Source organism: Pempheris klunzingeri, chromosome 12, assembly GCF_042242105.1.
Source record: "Pempheris klunzingeri isolate RE-2024b chromosome 12, fPemKlu1.hap1, whole genome shotgun sequence".
Classification (NCBI taxonomy): Eukaryota; Metazoa; Chordata; class Actinopteri; order Acropomatiformes; family Pempheridae; genus Pempheris; species Pempheris klunzingeri.
Window position 1 is genome coordinate 1,518,783 of NC_092023.1, and position 16,846 is coordinate 1,535,628.

The window sequence follows — 16,846 nt, forward strand, 5'->3', positions numbered from 1 at the left end:
CCTCACCCCCCCACCCCCCTACAGGTGGAGTTGGATCTGAAGCGTCTTCGGGACCCGCTCCAGCTCCAGCTCCCAGTCCAGCAGCTCACATCCAGTAAAAATTGATGGGAAGAGTGACTCCCTCCTCCTTCAGCTCCTACAACCCCCCCTTCTCCCTCTTCCCTCCTGCCGTCCAGCACCCTTCTCTCTCCCCTCCTTCCCTCCCCCATCCCTCCCACACCCAATAACCCCATCCCTCTCTTGACTGTGGGAGTTAGTTTTTTCTCCTTTTTGTTTTTCCTTTTTTCCTTTTTCTCTTTTTACTTTCCTGACTGAAAACTCCAGTTGGAATTGCAAGTGAAAACCGCTACTACCGAAGAAGGATGGTGAGAATACCGGGAACTGAAAAACTCTCACAACCGAAGGACGGTGAGGATGATGAAAGGGACTCTGATGATGATGATGGTGATGATGATGATGGTGATGATGATGATGATGATGATGGAACGACACTGGGCACTATGGATATGCCTCAAGTCTCCAGAGGGACAGCCTGCAGGGAGCTCCGGGGGGCAAACAGGATTTATCCCACCTGTACACTCTCCAGGACAGAGGACATGCAGAAGGGCAGCCATTGTTGAGTGTGTGTGTGTGTGTGTGCGTGTGTGTGTGTGTGTGTGTGTGTGTGTGTGTGTGTGTGCGCGTGTGTGTGTGCGTGTGTGTGTGGGGCTTTCAGGGCACACTGGGACACCGGCTGTGGTGTGCTCCTGCTTCCTCCAGCAGTCAAACTGTCAGCGCACACACCCACTCTTGGTTGGGCCGGGCTCCGGAGAGAGTCTCTATCCCACACGTTAAAGTTTACAAGGAAGTCCTGACTGCAGTCGCACCATCGGGGGGACCTTCGTCTTCCTGTGGCTGAACTCTGCTGCCTCCCCCTCCCCGGCTACGCCTCCTCCAGGTGACGGACAGCTGTCCCTCCCAGCGTGACCTCTGTCAGGAGCCCGTCTCCACTCGCAGGATGAAGGCACGATGACGCCTCGTCTCCTCCTCCTGTTGACGTCCTGTAGCGGCCCGTTCTGCGCAAGTAAGAGAGTGACTACCGACAACAACATCACTGTGTGTTCTTTTATTCCAAAAAAAATATTTTGGCACTTTTTATTTTGGAAGCCATAGTATATTTGTTATGAAAAGAATCTAAATATATATATATATATATATAAATATATATATGTATACAATCAAATAAACAGATGACCAGAGGCTAGTTTTTTCAGTGGGGGGAGGAACTCTCTTACAAACGTCATTTCATCAGAAAATCATTTCCATCCTCTGAAGATCTCCTGGAATGAGCGACCCCCGCTAACAGTACTATGCTGTTTGCATTTTCTACCTTCAACTGACTATTTCATATCGTTCCATGACAAACACACACCACACGTGTTCAGAGACGACGTCCAGGTCGGACCTAAGGCTCCTGTGCATGGACACTAACGGGGGGGGGGGGACAGCGTTGAAGCCAAATCAGGGTGAAAACGGCCTTGATTGAAATTGAGCAACACAGAACGTCGATGTGGATAATTTGATGCATGACCTCCATAATCATCTCATGAATCCAGAGATTTCTGTGGAGATGCTTTACATAACAAAGGGGTACAAACGTTTAGTGAGCGCTGCCTCAGACAGACTGGTTACAGATTAAAACATCTGATGAGCTGAAAGACGAAAGCTGCAGTAAACAGGAGCAGCAGAATCTGAGTAATCAGTTCCCCTTCTCCCAATATTTGTTTCCTTTAAAAAAAATAAAATAACCACTTCCAGATTCTCAACAACCTGGCCCTTAGCTTTTTAGTTCTTTTTTTTTATAATTCTTCCTTATTGACGAAATAGCAAAAGGCAGCATCCAAAAAAGCATCATGGCATCGATTCATAGAGGCTTTTTTTTCATCCTGAAATGAAGCCAGAGTTTTCTCCCCCCACTGTTGCTGTAATGCCCCCCTGCTCCCTCGATGGTAAGGCAGGGTAGACTGCATGCTGTGGTATGCCCTCAGTAGAAATTTGTGAATGTGTAGGAGCGTTATCGCAATTTTGTACTTAATTGGACACGTTTCTTTGCCACATCTAGCTGACGTCTCATCCCCCGATAGGTTAAATCAAAGGTTAGAAAAGCCATATGTTTACGTTGTCCAGTTTCTGGGACGGTCACTGAACAAAGCTTCGCTCGGCGTTCTGTTCAGGGTGACGACTGGTGGCCTCTCTCCGGCCCCTCTTACAGAAAAAACAAGGTCTGGAAGCCAGTTACTTTCACTCTGAAGAGCGATAGATCACGTCTGCAGAAGGGGAAGCACAACGACATGACGTCCCTGCACTCAGATCATCTCCTGCTCATGTGTTGTGTCCCGTGTGGACAGTTGGCTGAGTCCTGCTGAAGAGATTCTATTGCTTAACTGCAGATTTTCTATTAAAATGCATGATTTTAGGTCGAATCAAAGTTAGCCATGCAGATCTCAAGGCAGGATTTGGTCTAATCTGTCACTGTGTGTGTGTGTGTGTGTGTTATTTTTATCTCCAAGGGAAATGGTGCCTTTTGGATGATTGATGACTAACAGCAACGATGAAATCACTGAAAAAGTTAATCTCCTATTCGGAAATGTCTCCTTCTCGTTCAGGAGGGTCAAATTTGAATGTTTGTGAGTGGAAATCAGCGCTTCTGCGTCTGTGAACACGTGTGTTTGTCGAATCCGCATGTTTCGCTGGGGGGCAGAGTTCAGATCACCATATTTGTAAATCCTTTGCCTCTAATGACGGCCTTGTCAATAGCAGTAAAAACAAAATCTATTCTGCCCACATCCCCCCTTCATAGCAGTCATTAGCTTTAAACTCGTTTTTCCTGAATACACACCATGACACACACACAAAGTGACGGCGGTGTTTCCTTGGAGATGTTCTGTGGCCTCCGTCTGCGGTCCGATCCTCCCCTCTGCTGTTTCCACACAACACTACTCTCCATCATCTCCTCCTCCTTTTAATCACACCATCCACCTTTTATTGCCTTGGTTCTTTTTCTCGTTTGTTTTTGAGAATCAAAATATATCAAATATAGGGAAACTTTATTATAAAGAGGGTGTTGCATGAATGTATGTTTACATGAGAAATTATGTGAAAATAAAAAAGATGCTTTATCGACAAAAAAAAACCAAAAAAATAAACTGCAAAGATAATTTAAGAACGTTGTTTGTAGAGATTCCTAGTTATAAAGGGGCAGTGGACAGGGCTGCTTCTGTAGAATCCGCCCTGCCAAATCTGACTTAAATCCCAGCCAACCAACTGCTCAAACCCCATCAAACCCCTCTCCCATCATCACCGTGTCCACTCCCACTAACCCCATCCGTACTCCCCCTGAAATGGAACAACACCCTCCATCCTCGGTGTACCTTTAGAGGAGGAGACCTCTTGACCTCAGTTCCTAACATCCTGAGTTTGAGTCCAAAGGAAAAGCCTCAGGCGCACTCTGTTAGCTTATCGGGGAGCACCTCCCATTCTCGCCCCTCTCTCCTCTCATTTTCATCCACCCTCAGCCTTTTTTTCCCTCCAGAATCATATTATTATTCTATGTTTTGAATGTGTGTTATGTTTTGAATACCTTGTTTGTGTGCATTTACAATACGATCTGTTTAAATTGCCTAAAGAGTGAAGCAGAATATGGGATTGAACTGATCTTGTACTCCATTCTGACCTCTTGTTTTATTTAGTTTTTTCTTGTCTTTTTTTCTTCTGTTGACATATGATGCTGTAATGTTGGCAAAAAAGAAAATGTAAAATCCTGTATCATTTATGAAATATGTATAAAAGAGATATGTAATTCAATTATCAATAAAATCCTTATCCAGTTTTTGGAGCCGGTGGTCCAGTTGAGATTTTTGTCGTTCTCTGTGGAAGTGAAGACTCTCTGATTTATGGCTTCTCAAGGTCTTGACCGGCTCCCCGGTCTCTCCTTGGCCTCCAGCTCTTCCTGTGGAGGACATCCTACGAGATAGACCTGTGGGGATAAACTGTTTGTGTACAATAGCCACACATGGAAACAATGGCCTGATTTAAGTCTACAAATCTAAAAGTTTATGAAGAAGGTGATGATGGTTCCCTTTAAAAAACACTTAAAATGTGGAGGTGGTGCTGGAGGTTCAGACCTGCTGCTCTTCTGGTTTGAGCCTTGAACCTTTCTGTCTGGAGTTCTCCCTGTGTCTGTGTGGGTTCTCCCTGTGTCTGTGTGGGTTCTCTCCGGTTCTCCGGCTTCCTCCCACAGTCCAAAGACATGCAGTAGGTGTGTGTGTGTGTGTGTGTGGTTCTCTGTCTCTGTGTGTCGGCCCTGTGATTGGCTGACGACCAGTCCAGCGTGACCCCACCTGTCACCCAATGCCAGCTGGGATTGGCTCCAGCCCTCCTCCGCCCCTTAAGGACAAGCGGTGTAGACGATGGATGGATTTTTAAAATCTTGATCGTCGAAGCAGAGAAGAAATAATCATGTACATGTTTTCTGAGCTACGTTAGAGGCTGTGTGGGCGCAGCAGTGCTGTAAGCTAAACACTAACATGCTGATGTTCAGGAGGTCTTTAGTCCTTCAGGGAGTCTTTACCACATGTTTCATCTTAGTATTTTAACATCTGCTAATTCACACTAAACACAAACACAGCTGAGACTGATGGGAATGTCTTTAGTTTTGCAGGCACTTGTTCGTAAACCAAAGTGTTGACAGACTAAACTTTGTGTTGAAGTTGAAGGATCACCAAGGTTACGATTCAAACGCATCACATTTTTTAGTTATTTCCACGTTTTGTTGATTGACTGATCAACATTGCCGTCCATGTGTTGTGCTACTAGCAAGTTACTGAAACAACCTGATGCTGCAACACACGTGTGACGGCAATGAAACCCGTAGAACTGAGCACAATAATCAAGCTGATGTGTACATGATCTCTGCACGTATACACACTGTGGATGTGCAGTGGTGCTGATTAAACCTGCCTGTACAGAGCGACTTGCAGCCAGGATGACTAACGGCGTCTTATTTCCAGGAGTAGTCACAAAAGAAGAATGGCACGTTCCACCTCATTTCTTCTAACAGCCTCCTGGATTAATGTCTCCATTGAGTTAATTACACATGAGAAACAAAAGCTGCACCCGTCAGGTTAGTCGGGCCGTTTCTTAATGAAAAGGGCCAAACTGTAGACATCTGGCCCGTACCAGTGGTCAAGTAATGAGCTGGATGAGAACACATTCACTCTACTGGCTCAGCAGGGCCTCGCTGAGGGTTCATGGTAAATCCTGAGTGAGCAAAAGTCTCACTGCGAGTAGTGCTTCAGCAGATTAATCAGATCGCTTTAATGCTGCTGCAGATTATATCATTGCTCCCTTTAAATCAAGAAAGTACTTAAGACATTTAAAAGCCACAGAAGAAAGTTCAGGGCTGTGAGCGAGACGATGGAGGGAGGAGAGTGAGAAGGGGAGGTGGGGAGCAGAAGGTCAAGAGGTCAAGGTGAGACAGAGACAATATGACAGACAGATAAGAGGCGACTATTAAAGACAGACTTCCCCCTCAGACGGACCAGAGGAGCAACACACTCACACACACTCAGCTTGGACCATCGTTCATCCGACACCGAGAGAAAACACGTCATGATTCTCTTAGTGATCATCAGTCTGCTGCAGGAGGCTCCTGCTCTGGCAGGTGTAGGTGAGTGGAACATTGTTATATCTCCTGTATTAACATTAGATTTCAGTTACTGTGCAGTAAAGACTTTGTGTCAGTGTCTGGTTACTGCATGGTGCTATTTTACTCTGTATTTTCAATATAAGTCAGAGGAACTGTGTCTTAATCCACCTTCTCAATACTATTGGACCTTGAATCTTCTTGTTCCTACTGGAGATGTAAATTTAAAAACAAATCACAAGTTAGGTTAGTACAAATGTTTCTCAAACCAGGGAAAAGAGTTCATTTCTTGGGGACTATTTCATAACAGCAGGTTGATGTCTGCACAGAACATGTCACCCAGTGCACCTGTGAGGCTTTTCAATGTGTTTCTAATAGTTTTTAACAGTTTGAGGACCAATTCATTGTTGGTCTTGGGCTTCTTCACAGGATTTGATAAATGTTTAAAGGTGGTCAGACTCACCTTTACACATTTACTGTGAGGAGCAATGAAGTTTGACACTGTGTGCAGATGAGCGGCTGGAGTCTGACTCAGGTCAGCTGTGGCTCCACGTTCCCTTAACAGCCAAATTAAGTTATTCCAGCTCCATCTGGAAGATTTAATGCTCCCATTAACATAACCTGCATGAATCGGCAGTGTCCTCTGCCCCGTCTGTGCCTCTTGAGCCGGAACGCTGTTTGCCAGCCGTACGTCTCCAAAACTGGCCCTTTACGCTGTCAGTGAGTGGAGGCCTCGGATTGATCTGTCTGGTTCTATTGGAGCAGCATGAAGTGACGAGATGGACTGTGGATGGGGGGAGAGAGTGACCCGTGTGGTGACATCATTTATGCTCCCTAAATGAGTCCACCGTCGCTGAGGCTGGTTTCTAACTTGGAAAACATGTTTGTGTGTCTTGTGTTTACTTGTGAGAGGAACAGATATCGTAAAAGTAAACCTCTGGTCAACCTTGGCCTCCGTCACGCAGAAAACACTCGTCGTTTAAGATCCAGGAAACGTAAACATGGATGTTTTATGTGCAGCAATCCACCTAAATGCAGAGTTTGGTCACAGCGCTGGTTACTGCCCCAGTAAAGTGTTATGTGCTGGTTGACAGCTGTCACACTCTGTCCTGTGTTTTACAGCCTCCTGCTGTTTCTTCATCCCCGCTGATTCTCTGTGATTAACACTTACTCTCACGCCTGCCCACTTCACCCTTTCCCATAATCCCTCATGTCTTTGTCTTTTCCCTTTGTGCTACGTCTACCTCTTAATTACGCCGTTGAGAGGGCTTGAAAAGGGGCAGCGGCTACATTGATCGTTTTGCTGCAGTTTGTTTACTCTGCTGGTTCAGTTGTTCTCCTGATTCTGCAGAGCTGACTGTGGGGAAGAGAGTCACCGCTGACAGAGTGCGCTGGATAAAGGGCTGCTCGTGGTTGGCTTGTCTTTTTGTGGTTCAGTCAGAAGTGACACTGTGCTCCGGCTTATCTTGACAGTCCAAAGGTTTGCTCAGATGACCAGCACAGTGCTCAGTACATGGTGAAAAAGTAATAGTTCATAACTTTCCTCTAATGCTCTTACCATCATTAACTACTTCAATACTAAAGGGTCACTTTACCAAATATTATAAAAGGAAAACACCTTTTCTAGATTTCTCTTTTCGTTGGAACTACTTTCTACTGGAGAAATAGCCCCCATGAAAATGATTGGTGGTGAGGTCTGTGGGTTATTCAGGGTAACAGGGCGAGAACACATTTTCAGATACTTAACTTACAACAAAGGTGCCCGGCGGTCTCTCACCAGGGGCACTGTGGCTCATGGTTGGCATCTTAAACCCCTTCAGCGCCGCTGTGTTTAATTTCTTTTCTAAATGTAATTTCTCACTGCTGTGAGCTCCAGAAACAAAATTAATTTCACCTACATTTTACTGATGTGGAGGCAGAAATCTCCAAAGTGGGATGATCAAAGAAAAAGTATCACAAGAATGAAGTCAGCAAATATGTTTTCATCACTAGTGAGTAAGGTTGTGCTTTTATGGCACTTAAACTTTTCAATCTGTACTTTTTGTTTTAAAAAAGGGGACAGTCTATTTAATTGTATTTTATTGTGTCTAAGTTTCTGTTCAATTTTGTATTTTAATATTTTGTATTGTTGTGACGACCTCTGTACCGATAAATAAAGTCGGTCTTATTCTTATTCTTATTCTTAAACTGACACTTTTACCTGCTGAGATCTTTTCCATAAGTAAGCATATCAAATAAATATATGGAATTAAAAGTCTGTATCAAAGCATTATGTGATATCATGTTTTGTGCACACATTAAACTGATAACTCACTGAACCTCCTCCTCCTAATCCTAAAACACACATTTACATCATGTTCATCTTTTTTTTCCAACTATGTGAAAGTAAACCTTGTCCATCTTGTCCGTCCCGCCCTCGTGGCTCAGCCCTGGACCCGTGCTCTGCCTACATCAGCCTGAATGAACCCTGGAGGAACACAGACTACCACGTCAACCAGTCGTCCGGCGTGCCTCTCTGCGACAGCCACGTGTCCGGAGAGTGGTACCGCTTCACTGGCATGGCCGGGGACGCCATGCCCACCTTCTGCATCTCTGAGAATCACTGTGGCACCCACGCTCCCATCTGGCTGAAAGGCAGCCACCCTCAGCCCCTGGAAGGCGTCGTCACCCTGCCTGCCTGCGCCAGCTTCAATGGCAACTGCTGCCAGTGGAGCGCCAGTGTGGACGTGAAGGCCTGCAGTGGAGGATACTTCGTCTACCGCCTGCCCAGACCCTCAGTCTGCTTCCATGTTTACTGTGGCCGTGAGTGTGAAAAGTCCAGTTTTTAATACGATAACTGAGTTCATTCTCATTTTCTTTCCTATTGTTGTGTTAATCACCTATCTGTGTGTGTGTGTGTGTGTGTGTTGTGCAGATTTCTATGACATCTGTGATGAAGTGGACTGTTCGGGTACCGGATGTCCCGAGTCTGACTGTCGCTGTGCACCTGGGACCGTCCTGGGACCAGACAGACAAACATGCCTGGGTGAGGCAGATACAGAGGGAGGAAGAGGGGGGAGCAGATAAGTTGTACAGCAGGAGGTGATAAGCAGGAACACATGGAAGACTGATAACCAACAAACAATAACAAGGGAAATCAATCAGACTGCATGTGCACTTTGTTTGGACAAATACGTTCATATTTCTGCTTCCCACTCAAATACCCATGTTTGCTCGACTTAATGAGAGATTCAGGATGTTGTGCAGAGGATCACACACTCCATCCTTCTATACATCTCTGCCTATTTCACTATTCATTTATTTAGTATTATTATCAACTATTATAACTTCTTTCCTTTGAGCTAACTCTGTCAGATGTTTATCCATTACTTTTAGCTCACCACTTTAACCTTGCATCCACTACTTTAGCTGTTTCTAGTGTGTATTCAGTCCTTTTAGCCGGTGTTACAGCCGACTTAATATGAGCGTATTTCATTTATATTTTCAAATCAGATTGGTGAATCTATTTGATCAGTTCACCGGCTCTGTGGCCGCAGTCCCATCCGCCTGCTTCTAGTTATCACGACTACTGCAAACAGCATGTGTGTAACTATCACAACAGACAGAAGTGATGAGACAGATCATGACACAGGGAGGATGAGTACAAGTCTGATGAAGGAAGCAACAATAGTGACAGAAAGATTGAAAGGTTGTCTCCTGGCTTTGCTGTCTCTACTGAAGGTGTGTGTGTGATGGGGGGGGGGGGTACACTGGATGGTACACCTAATGACGGGTGACAGGGATGCAGTGGGGCCATTATCTCATTATTCACCCATCAACCAAATCTGCCTCCCTGTCTCAAAAATGAAGTCTCCATCCTCTCTCACTCTCTGTCTTCACTCTCACTTTGGTTCCTCCTTTTATTCCATCCATCATTATTCCTTTACTGGTCCTCTCAGTATTATAAACACAGTTTTAGAGTCCCTTCATGTCGATTTATCCTCCTCTTCCCTGGAACACTAAGTGAATTGGATGGAGGCGATAAACTCCACCCATGTGCTGCTCAGTCAGTTAAAACTCGTGTGATCATAATATCTGACCAGGTGTGTGTGTGTGTGTCCAGATGTTAATGAATGTGAGAAGGCCAACGGTGGCTGTGCAGAGGTGTGTGTGAACACCAAAGGCTCCAGGCGCTGTGAGTGTGGGCCGGGCCGTGTGCTGGACGCAGACGGACACAACTGCAGAGGTACATCCACGTTCTGGTACTTCAGTGACTCAACAGTTTATTAACTAAACCAGGTGTCTCCTTCTCTCTGCGTCCTCCTGCAGAGATCGCAGGCTGTCATGTTAACAACGGAGGCTGCAGCCATGGCTGCTCCTCGCTGCTGGACTCCTATCAGTGCCACTGTCCCAGGGGGCTGGAGCTGGGAGACGATAAACGCACTTGTCAGGGTGTGTATCAGTGTGTGTTAGTGTGTATCAGTGTGTGTTAATGTGTGTTAATGTGTATCAGTGTGTGTTAGTGTGTGTCAGTGTGTGTTAATGTGTGTTAGTGTGTATCAGTGTGTATCAGTGTGTGTTAATGTGTGTTAGTGTGTATCAGTGTGTATCAGTGTGTGTTAATGTGTGTTAGTGTGTATCAGTGTGTATCAGTGTGTGTTAATGTGTGTTAGTGTGTATCAGTGTGTGTTAGTGTGTATCAGTGTGTATCAGTGTGTGTTAATGTGTGTTAGTGTGTATCAGTGTGTATCAGTGTGTGTTAATGTGTGTTAGTGTGTATCAGTGTGTATCAGTGTGTGTTAATGTGTGTTAGTGTGTATCAGTGTGTGTTAATGTGTATCAGTGTGTGTTAGTGTGTATCAGTGTGTGTGTGTGTGGAAGAGAAAGGTAGATGTTGAAGTTAGACAATCCATCAGACAAGGCAGGCTGACACAGAGATGCAAAATTGCATTAAACTGAAAAGATCTTCTAGATCAGGGGTCACCAACACGGTGACCGCAGGCACCAGGTCCCCCCAAGGACCACATGAGTCGCCCCCCACAGGCCTGTTCTAAAAATAACACAACTCACCAGTGAGCTGCGTCTAAAATTTAATTTTTTTCTGTTGCTATTCTTTTTTTAATCACACTTGCATTTAAGAATTAGTTTAGATAGTTTTAGGTGAACTCTGACCTCTTCGAGTTCAAAGTTCAAAGTTTAAAGGTCAGTGTTGTGCGCATGACAAAACTTTGGCGCTCGTGCAGAGTAAGCTAGCGGGCGCAGCGGAGATGAAGGAGCTGAATGCGGTTTCTAACCCAAAAAACGTGGCAGAAAAAAGAAAGAAGGCTCATCATTTTCACAGTGAATGGGAGGAAGAGTTCTTTGTTACTACTGTGAAAGAAAACTGCGCGTGTCTCATTTGCGGGGCGACGACAAAGCGGCACAATGTGGAGAGACACTTCACTACGGGTCACAGAGCTAGCATGCTAACTGCCATGCTAACTAGCATGCTAACTGCCCACCGGGAAGCTACGGGCAGAAACAGCCCGTGAGCTGAAGGCAGCTTTGGGTAAGCAGCAGTCTGTTTTCACCAGGCCGGAGGAAAAATCCCAACAAGCAGCCGAAGCCTCGTTTAGAGCTCCACATTTTCAAACAGATACCAGATGTTGTCAGGGGCAACATGGCGGTGTCATGGCAACGGTAAATAAAAATATTGATTTTTAATTGTGTTCAATTCAAAAGTGTCTTCATGAAAACAGACATCATTTTGTTAAAAATGCCGCAGACCTTTTAGAAACTGAGAGCTACTTCATGGTACTGAGTCAGACGAAGGGCTACCAGTTTGTCACACTGCTCTGAAATAACAAATTAGTTCAGTTTGCCTTTAGTTATATATTATTATTAATGATTAATGATACTCATCTATGTGAAGACACTGATCATGTTAGTGATTTCTCACAATAATTATCAACAATGACTAAACAAGGTGGGAAACAGATCAAATCAATATTACACATTTAATTTCTATTAATCAGCAATTGTTTACATTTTCAGATGATCACTTCTACAACATTTCATAGAACAAATGTTCCATTTTCACTGCCCACTGACAAAGAGCCTTTAAACGCATCATCATAATCAGAATTACTTTAATAATCCCCAGGGGGAAATTGCTTTTTGTTACACACAGCTCCAAAAGAATAAGAATAAGAATACACTTCAAACACAAAGTAAAATATAAATATATAAAAGTATGAATAAAAAAAAGAGATGTATTAAAAATTATTATTACACAGAGATAAATTACTGCACAATCATCAACTATGTTTGTAATAGTTATCAATTAAGTAATGTTTAAGAAAAATCAACTTTGATAATTTTAAATAAATCTTACCACATTTTAAACTAATGAACAAATCTGCGACATTTAACAAAATTATATCTGTTTACATTTCATGAAGACACTTTTGAATTGAACACAATTAAAAATCAATATTTTTATTTAACGTTGCCATGACACCGCCATGTTGCCCCTGACAACATCTGGTATCTGTTTGAAAATGTGGAGCTCTAAACGAGGCTTCGGCTGCTTGTTGGGATTTTTCCTCCGGCCTGGTGAAAACAGACTGCTGCTTACCCAAAGCTGCCTTCGGCTCACGGGCTGTTTCTGCCCGTAGCTTCCCGGTGGGCAGTTAGCATGCTAGTTAGCATGGCAGTTAGCATGCTAGCTCTGTGACCCGTAGTGAAGTGTCTCTCCACTTTGTGCCGCTTTGTCGTCGCCCCGCAAATGAGATACACGCAGTTTTCTTTCACAGTAGTAACAAAGAACTCTTCCTCCCATTCACTGTGAAAATGATGAGCTTTCTTTCTTTTTTCTGTCATGTTTTTTGGGTTAGAAACCGCATTCAGCTCCATCATCTCCGCTGCGCCCGCTAGCTTACTCTGCACGAGCGCCAAAGTCTTGTCATGCGCACAACACTGACCTTTGACCTTTGAACTCGAAGAGGTCAGAGTTCACCTAAAACTATCTAAACTAATTCTTTTATTTTTAAGATATTGTCATTTTCAGATCTATATAAATGCAAGTGTGATTAAAAAAAGAACAGCAACAGAAAAAAATAAAATTTTAGACGCAGCTCACTGGTGAGTTGTGCTATTTTTAGAACAGGCCTGCGGGGGGCGACTCATGTGGTCCTTGGGGGGACCTGGTGCCTGTGGGCACCGTGTTGGTGACCCCTGGTGTAAATTATGTTTCTGACAGATTATTTCAAAATATGTCAGAAAAAATATGTCCTCAAACTACATGTTCTTTCCATCCAACAGTCTAAAACCCAAAGATATTCAAACCTACTGTTGCAGCCACTAATATGTTCATTATCAGACAATATCTTTCTCAATAATCAGCCAAATTAGTCTATAATGTTTATGTACGTCCATAAATGTCTTGATTTGTCTGACCAACAGTAAAAAAATTTGAAAATATTTTCTTTACTATCATATAAAGCAAAAAAGCAGCGAGTACTCTCATTGGAAAAGCTTGAAAAATTGCTTTACAATACAATTGATTCCTGGTTCTTTTTGTCCTTATTGACCTGTGGCCCTTTACTGCAGGTCATCCCCTCTGCATCTCTTAAGCTGTCCTATTTAATAAAGCACTAAAATGAAAAGCTAAAATTAGTTATCAGAAAAGCTTTGATTGACTAATTGATCATTTCAGCTCTTTCAAATTAGTCGTATGGAAAAGACAGAATTGCAGCAAACCATAACGGGACGTTACCAAAGTCACCAAAGTCGTTACCAAAACAGCTGATGGTACAAAGAGAACAGATGTTGTGGTATGTTTTCATCAGGTCACATGACTGTGGTATGAATGCTGCTCTGTTCCAGCATTTGTGCCAGTTTACGGGACCATAACGATAAGTCATGTCTTCCTTCGCTGCAGTGCCCGTCCAGTGTGACTCCAGCCGTATCATCGTGTCAGTCCCTAAGGACCTTGTCGGAGGACTGGAGCTGTCTCTGTCCAACTCGTCTTGTCGAGGCGTCTCCAATGGCACACACATCAACCTCAGCTTCAGCCTGAAGACCTGTGGCACAGTGGTGGAGGTCAGAGGGGTTGTGTTTGAATGTTTTAGCCTGTACGGTCAGGGCCAGGACAAATGTTTGCTCATCATATGACTGTATGACAGAGCAGGGCCTTAAAAGTGGCCTGTAGGAGTTTGTCACCAGCTGTGAAAGCTATTAAAGTGCCGTAAACTGAATGCTGACCCCCAGGTGACGGACGATAAGATTGTGGGGACCAACCTGGTGACGGGCCTTCCCAGGAGCAGCCCGGGGAGCAGCAGGGACCTGATAGTCCGCACCAGTAAGTTAGTGCTCCCGGTCACCTGTGAGTTCCCCAGGGAGTACCAGGTGTCGGACGAATACCAGGCCAGTGTGCGCAGCTCAGCCCTGGAGCTGGCAGGCCACAGTGAGGGCGTCTTCCCCTTCGCCCTCGAGCTCTTCAAAAACGCAGAGTTCTCCGAGCCCTACCTCACCCCGCCCCAGCTCCGCCTGCATGACTCCCTGTTCTTCGGGGTGGAGCCAAAGGAGAGAGTGGAGGGCCTCTCTGCACTGGTGGAGAGCTGCTTCGCCACCCCGGGGCCCAAAGCTGACCAGGCCCTCAAGTATTACCTCATCAGAGACGGGTAGGTAGTTTTAATGTCACATCTAGTGCGGCAAGACACAGCACACTACACCACACAAGATATCTGTCTTTGGTATTTCTGGTTTCACTCCCATTAAAATGGTGGTAACTGGAAATTTGTTTGTGCTGCACACATCACTGATTATTTAATTTAGAGAAATCAGGAGCAGAATGAATGTCCCTGTTGCTGATGCTGTCATCAGTTTTCATCGGCACTGCTGCTTAAGTAGAAACCTCAGACGCAGTCATGGTCTGTAAAGATTATTTCTGTTACTTAAACATGTTTAAAAACGTGCTTTATTCAATGCTGTGAGCTCCATAGTTGAAATTTCCTTCATCTCCATTGTACGGTGGTGGAGGGAGAAAGCTCAGCGACAGATATCAGACACATAAAAACAAACCTGCGTGTTACTGTTCATGCATGGAGATACTACCAGAAGTAAGGCGCTGCTTTTATTGTAATTTGGGTGAACTGACCCTTTTAAATTTTGTGGCTCATACATACAGTAAAAATGCAGAATTGTCCTTTTGATACTGCCCCATTAATAGCAGCGCTGCATTTGGTCCTGCAACATTTATAGTCCTTCTAACAGACGTCAGCAGGAGCCGACCCAGCTGCTGTGTTTCCACAGAGCCTCGGCATCGGCTGCTTGACAGTTATAGGGCAGGAAATCTCCTCTCTGTCAAGGAAATGTCACTAGAAAATGCCACTGGTCTTGTTCTCTGATTAATGTGGAAAGAAAACAAGAATATTTTCAACAGAAAAAAGGAAAGTGAGAATAGTGAAACCATTTCGGAGTGAGATTTCCTCTTACTGCTCTGCAGACTCCAACAGAGCAGGGCTATAATCTTTTTTCACGATTTCCTATTACAGATTCAACAGTGTTTCAGGGCCTTGCGGCCAGCTAACCTTGGTGGAGTGGCTTGTTATAAATATATATGGATCTGTGTCCTGTGTTAAGACATCAGCTGCACGTCTGACTGTATTTTGGCCTCCTGCTCAGGTGCATCTCTGATGAAACTGTGACTCAGTACTCATCAAAGGACCAGCTCTCCAAGCACTACCAGGTCCCTGTCTTCAAGTTCATTGGCAAGGACAACCGAGTGAGTAAAAAATACATGCTGGGAGCCAGCTGGCATATCTGCGTAGCACTGTAGTAGATTCTGTCTGAGTTAGCAGTGTCTTTACACTGTGAAGCCGCTCGTCTCTCTCTCTGCTAAAAGAAGCTCGTCTCTCTCTCTGCTAAAAGAAGCTCGTCTCCTCTGTTTGCAGCAAGTGTTCCTCCACTGCCAGGTGTTAGTATGCGGAGCAGGAGACTCCCGCTGTGCTCAGCACTGTCGAGGACGCCTCCGCGTCCGCAGAGAGGTTCAGACCGGTGAAACTCAGGAGCAGCACACACTGAGCGGAGGCCCCATCTTCATCCTGCCTGAGCCATGACGCTAACATGGAGCCAGAAAATCACTGCGACAGGCCGGAGAAACGTCAGATTTAAGGAGATAAACTGACCGTTTCAGTGTATTCTGTATTTAAAGCACCAAAAGCATAAACAGGACTGTTGTTGTATTCACATAAACATGCAGATGTACAGTATTTACACTCTTCTTTATTCCTATATAAGTTCCAGTGTCAGTCACAGTGCTTAATACATCCAAGTTTGTGTGTCTTTGCCTTTTTGCCTGGCAGCCAATTTACTGACATTAAAGTGAATGACATTTCTATTAGAACTCATTCGGAGGGGCCACAGTTCATTTGTAACAACTGCAGCATGAAGGATGTTTTTCTGGGTCAAACTTTCAGGCATTTCTCAGGCTTGATTACAGCTTAAAGATTTAGTGGATTTACAAAAGTGGTTTACATTTCACACCATCGCTGGCTGGAAAGATACACACGGAACATCCATAGATGTTTTCTAACACATTGACGTAATCGATGGCTGGTCGCTGCTGTGCTGTGCCTGGAAAATATGCATGCACTTTATCATGCTGACAGTTAATCTAGAATTAATCATGTCAGTTTAACTGCAAGTAGCCATGCATTATGCATAAAAAAATAACAAATAACTGGCAAATAACTTAGATCAAACATTAACATAGAGGCTGTAATAAACACTATCCTGATAAATAGCAGCACAGTGAACCGTGTGCATCGTAGCAATTATTGTGTGTCTTTCCATCTAGAGGAAATTAATACAACTACAATATCCTTCCCATCAGGTGCTGTCTGGGGTCATTTGGAGTCAAAGTAATTTATGGTAATGGAGTCATAGAGGCCTGAAATGGCTTAATATGAAATGAAGTGTGGCAACACGCACGAGCAATTAGTTTTCTGATAGTCACATTCAGATACCTGATATCTGTTGGTGCTGCCAGTGAATAAAACCTTAGAAACTGTTTTATGTGCTTCTTTACTCCCCAGCTCGGACTCTTCAGAGGGCTCTTGTGAAGTATCTCCTCTTTGATGAAAAGCCTATAAATATACAGTATGATCTGCAGAAGCTCTGTTGTTTGCCTGTGAAAACATC

The 16,846-nt window shown here is 44.3% G+C and overlaps 2 protein-coding genes across 3 annotated transcripts in view; both read left to right on the plus strand.

The window, feature by feature from the left end:
* The window catches only part of mcu (mitochondrial calcium uniporter), a 47,449-nt gene extending 43,575 nt beyond the window's left edge, over positions 1-3,874 (plus strand). For both annotated transcript variants that reach the window (XM_070841268.1, XM_070841269.1), the window contains exon 9: positions 25-3,874. In XM_070841268.1, coding sequence (XP_070697369.1) covers positions 25-105 — 81 coding nt within the window. In that variant the 3' untranslated portion in view covers positions 106-3,874. The remainder of the gene's footprint in view (positions 1-24) is intronic.
* A 1,769-nt stretch (positions 3,875-5,643) lies between these two features.
* oit3 (oncoprotein induced transcript 3) lies at positions 5,644-15,914 on the plus strand. The gene is made up of 9 exons (XM_070841426.1): positions 5,644-5,707; positions 8,111-8,485; positions 8,598-8,708; positions 9,786-9,908; positions 9,992-10,114; positions 13,584-13,744; positions 13,913-14,325; positions 15,329-15,428; positions 15,598-15,914. Exons 1-9 carry the CDS (start codon positions 5,650-5,652, stop codon positions 15,760-15,762), a joined length of 1,629 nt encoding a protein of 542 aa, XP_070697527.1. The 5' UTR covers positions 5,644-5,649; the 3' UTR covers positions 15,763-15,914.
* The last annotated feature ends 932 nt before the right edge of the window (positions 15,915-16,846 follow it).

Excerpts from the sequence above, each read along its gene's own strand:
- oit3 (XM_070841426.1), top strand. The coding sequence starts at position 5,650 with ATGATTCTCTTAGTGATCATCAGTCTGCTGCAGGAGGCTCCTGCTCTG. Across the intron at positions 13,745-13,912 it reads CCTGTGGCACAGTGGTGGAG|GTGACGGACGATAAGATTGT; the intron begins GTCAGAGGGGTT and ends GCTGACCCCCAG. Across the intron at positions 15,429-15,597 it reads TCATTGGCAAGGACAACCGA|CAAGTGTTCCTCCACTGCCA; the intron begins GTGAGTAAAAAA and ends CTCTGTTTGCAG.